The 5,000-nt window shown below is 41.5% G+C and overlaps 1 protein-coding gene across 1 annotated transcript in view; it reads right to left on the minus strand.

Moving 5' to 3' along the window:
* Positions 1 to 5,000, minus strand: part of LOC123509455 — a 15,605-nt gene that overhangs the window by 10,043 nt on the left and 562 nt on the right. Inside the window, exon 2 of the mRNA XM_045263744.1 lies at positions 3,133 to 3,369. Coding sequence (XP_045119679.1) covers positions 3,133 to 3,369 — 237 coding nt within the window. The remainder of the gene's footprint in view (positions 1 to 3,132; positions 3,370 to 5,000) is intronic.

Consider the following 5,000-nt stretch of genomic DNA (forward strand, 5'->3'; position numbering starts at 1 on the left):
GTCTGTGTCTGTCTGTGCGTGTACGTGTGTGTAATTCACCTCGGTCGTCTGCTGGTCGCCCTGCCAGTCTTCCCCATTACGGAGCGAGCTCAGAGCTCATAGACCGATCTTCGGGTAGGACTGAGACCACAACACAGTCCACACACCGGGAAAGCGAGGCCACAACCCCTCGAGTTACATCCCGTACCTATTTACTGCTAGGTGAACAGGGGCCACACATTAAGAGGCTTGCCCATTTGCCTCGCCGCACCGGAACTCGAACCCGGGCCTCTCGATTGTGAGTCGAGCGTGCTAACCACTACACTACGCGGTGTGTGTGTGTGTGTGTGTGTGTGTGTGTGTGTGTGTGTGTGTGTGTTATATTATGCTGCAATGCTTGCCCCTTAGCTCGTCGGCGCATGTGGTATTAGCATTCATTCCCTCTTATGAATAATTCTCTCTCTCTCTCTCTCTCTCTCTCTCTCTCTCTCTCTCTCTCTCTCTCTCTCTCTCTCTCTCTCTCTCTCTCTCTCTCTCTCTCTCTCTCTCTCTCTCTCTCTCTCTCTCTCTCTCTCTCTCTCATATGTGAACAAAAACTCTAAAAACTTTCGCCTCTCTCCTCTCCCCTTCTCTCTCTCTCTCTCTCTCCCCCTCTGCTCACCGCGACCCACTACAGGAGGCGTTATGAAACTGAGTGTTGAGTGAAATTGTCTACATTGTGGTGTAGTGTATAGTGTCTTGTTTTTTTATTGTTTTTTTTTCGTTCATTTTGTGATTTTTTTTATTTGTTCTTTTCGCAGATTATTTTTTGCTTGTTTTTTGGTCTGTGAAAGTAAAAAGAAATATGAAAAAACGGTGAAAATTAATGTGTGAATCGGCCGCTGGTTAGGAAATTATGCTTCGTGCTTTTCCGGTGACAATTATGAATTTTTGTCCGACGTGCGTGCATCTTCCCTCTCATTATGAAGGAAGCACAGCGCCCGTCAAATAACACGTGTGGAAATCATTGCGTGGGTTCCTCTTCAAGAACTAATTAATAATGCAGCGATGATATATTTCTTTTCCTCCTTGTATAAGAGGAGGGAGAATGTTCAATAACTATTGCATCGCACGAGAGTCACTGCTGGTCTCACGCCTTCACACAACTAACTTAACTAAACTTCTCCAGTCTTACTATTTGTTGATGTTACAATTCTTGTTAAACCAAATCAAAGGAAAATAAAAAAAAATCCTGTCTAACCAGTCATTCGATTCTTGTTCCGTTCCTTCACCCTTTAACCATGAGTCTTGGGTATGAATAAATGATTTTATTAGCATTAGGAAGGGTCTATGGATGTCAGAAGATTAATGGCCAGTCATCACTATTTTAATCCCCCACATAAGTTTCTGAATGGTATGAAATAGCCAGATAGTAAGAAGAAGAAATATGAAAACGCGTCCTGGCACTGAAGGAGTTAACAACTACAAGTATACAAAACAGCTTGCACTACCAAGAGCAAGGATTAAATGGAGAGATTTACCGATATTCATCCTATGTAAATTAACCCCTTCAGTACGGGGACGCATTTTTACCTTGAGTTTTGGGTGTGATTAGACGATTTTTTTTTTTTTTTGACATTAGAAAAGTCCCATGGACGTCAGAAGATTAATAGCCACAGTCGTCACTATTTTAATCCTCACAAAAGTTTCTGAAGCTGCATAAAATCACCAAATAGTAAGCAGAATGAATAGGAAAACGCGTCATGGCACTGAAGAGGTTAAAAGACCGAATTAGCCGAGGAACAAACAGTAAGGGCCTCACAGTGTTGTTGCGATTAAAGAAGAATGTTCAGAAGCAGCAGTGAGAGATTTAGCACCTTTGTATTAGTTTAGTTTTGAATATAAGTGAGAAAATCTAACCTAACCTAAGCCAAAGAAAAAAAAAAAAGCCTGGAGAAGCAGCGAGAGCATGAGCAACTTTATACTTTTAATGGGAAACTGGTACTGGCCAAGAGCAACAGCATTATGGAAAAAAATACCAACTGACTACAAAAAAAGGCACTAGTTTTGAATATAAGTGAGAAAGGGATACAAAAGAAAAGTGAGAGAGAGAGAGAGAGAGAGAGAGAGAGAGAGAGAGAGAGAGAGAGAGAGAGAGAGAGAGAGAGAGAGAGAGAGCGAACACTTTCTACATCGTCTCCTACAGGAATGAACACAAGCACTTAGTAGCAGGCATTGATTCTACTTTTGATGAGTGGCCTTACAAAGTGTAGTCATCTTTCCTCTGACGTCCACAGTGCCCAAGACATTACTACACTAGCATATGCGCATTGATAAATCACACCATCACCTTAACGCATCTCTTCTACTGTTTGCATTAGCGTGGCTCTTTGCTTCCTTCCTTTCATCTTTCCTCCATTCTCCTTCCTTCTATACGTTACTTACGTTTCGTTAGTGTTTGCTTATTGGCGCTTTTTATATTGTTAGCGTGTTTATCCTGCTAGTTCTGTGTGTGTGTGTGTGTGTGTGTGTGTGTGTGTGTGTGTGTGTGTGTGTGTGTGTGTGTGTGTGCATTTTTTATTTTGATGCATTGATCTTGTGAAAGAGAGAGAGAGAGAGAGAGAGAGAGAGAGAGAGAGAGAGAGAGAGAGAGAGAGAGAGAGAGAGAGAAAATACAATTAAACAAGTCATTCGTGCTCACTTACTCACTCACTCACGCAACAACTCACTCGCTCCGACAAACACAGTATCAAATTAACAAGGGACAGGTGAACACATCGACCATTTGACATCCTCCCGTCCTTTCCCGTTTCCGCCAAGTGTTACACGGCTTAATTGCATTCACACCTATTCATATTTGCCTTAGAAGTTATAGATGATGTCAGAGAGAGAGAGAGAGAGAGAGAGAGAGAGAGAGAGAGAGAGAGAGAGAGAGAGAGAGAGAGAGAGAGAGAGACAGACAGACAGACAGACACACAGACACACAGACACATAGACAGACAGGCAGACAGAGAGCAACAGCGAGAGTGAGAATTCAAAACACAAAATCCAATCAAATATGACGACTAACGATTCTATTCCCAGAAACACACACACACACACACACACACACACACACACACACACACACACACACACACACACACACACACACACACACACACACACACTTACACGCCAGCAGGTAGTTAGGAACTCCAGGTATGGCGTAGGACAGATGCGCTTCTTCTTGGGAAAAAGCTGAATTTCTGAAGCGATAGCATACAGTCAGGGCATCAGTGTTGGCTGGTGTGAGGGAGTCCTGCTGGTTCTGTGTGCGCCGTTGACCCTGAAGGCGACCCCTGAGGAATACGTCAACGCGAGGGGCAGCCCACACGTCAGTTTGTAGCGACACCACCTTCACGCAATTTCCTGAAGTGATAAAGAGGAAGGGTGTGCTTGTGACGACAGAGAGGAAGAGGATGGGAGGTACGGACGAAAGCTAAAAAAGTGACCGTGAAGGAGAAAGAGAAAATGGAGAAGGAATGATAAGAGAGGAGGAATGAGAAGGATGCAAATTAGATAAGTAAGAGAAAATGAGAATTAAAATAAGAAGCACTGAACCTGTTGAAGAAAGAAAAACAGATCAAATGAAATAGATAATGAGGACTGAGAACGAGAACAAAAAGGAAGAATAGAAGGAAGATGAAAAATGAAGAGAAGGAACGCACACAAATTTCAAAGTAGGATTAGAGGAGGATAGAGAAGATAAGTAGGAATATAGAGAAAATGGAGGAGGAGGAGAAGAAGTGAAGCAGTATGAAGTAACAATGACTTTATTGTTAGGAGAATACTGGTTGCTAAAATCAAAAGGTGCATTCTTGTACTGAACTGTCCAATGATACTACACTCACTCTACAATTTGAACAGCTTACGGATCACGAACACACTAAATAAAATGTCAACAATCCAGGAGTTTAAAGTCGTCAATATTTGAACCTTGTTAGTTTTTTCCCTGAATCTTTTAATTTTCAGAATTGCATAAAAGTGTTAAATTTCTCCTTTCTAAAATCTTTCTGTGATTAGAAACTTTTGATCTCATGTGTTGTTTGATGAGTGTTTTATTTTTTTTTTTCGTGTGCGTGTATGTGTGTGTGTGTGTGTGTGTGTGTGTGTGTGTGTGTGTGTGTGTGTGTGTGTGTGTGTGTATGTGAAACGTGTCCACCCATGTTTGTTTAATTAGGCATTACTGAATATGACGCCAGACACCCTTCCTCGCGTGTGTGTGTGTGTGTGTGTGTGTGTGTGTGTGCGTATCCTAGTGCTTGGTTTCATACACAACACAGGCAACATGTAACAGAGTTCGATTCCCTTTAGTATTGAAATCCTCTGTGTTAGACGAACTTAAGCTGTGTGTGTGTGTGTGTGTGTGTGTGTGTGTGTGTGTGTGTGTGTGTGTGTGTGTGTGTGTGTATATATATATGTGTGTGTTTGCATGTGTATGTGTGTTTTTTCACTTGTTTATCCGCCTGTCTTTGTTTTTATCTTTTTTATTTGTCTTTCTGTTTGTGTGACTTTGAATATGAATGTTTGTCTGTCTGTCTGTCTGTCTGTCTGTCTATCTATCTATCTATCTGTTTCCTACTCCATATATTTTGCAAAGTTTCTTTTTGCACTTTGTATTTTCGTGGAATATTCTAATCAATGTTTAGCTACTGATTTTTTTTTTCTTTTTTCCCTTCTTTTGTTGTGTTGCGTTTATTGTTATGGTTGGCGGCGGCGACGTAGACAGGGGTTGTGGTGGTAGCGGTGGTGGTGGTGGTGGTGGTATTTGTGATAATGGTGGTGGTGATATTTGTGATAATGGTGGTGGGAGTAAATATCTAAGTGTTTTTATGGAGGTTGTAATGGTGGTTGTATGTAATGTTGCGGAGAATATTGTTAGTCCTTTAGATTTATGTTTAAAAAATATTTAGGCATTATAGCACTGAAAGAGACCTCGACACGCATAAAACAAAACAAAGCGCACACAAACATGCACGTAACCTTAAAAGAAGTTAATC

The sequence above is a fragment of the Portunus trituberculatus genome, chromosome 27 (genome assembly GCF_017591435.1).
Source record: "Portunus trituberculatus isolate SZX2019 chromosome 27, ASM1759143v1, whole genome shotgun sequence".
Classification (NCBI taxonomy): domain Eukaryota; kingdom Metazoa; phylum Arthropoda; class Malacostraca; order Decapoda; family Portunidae; genus Portunus; species Portunus trituberculatus.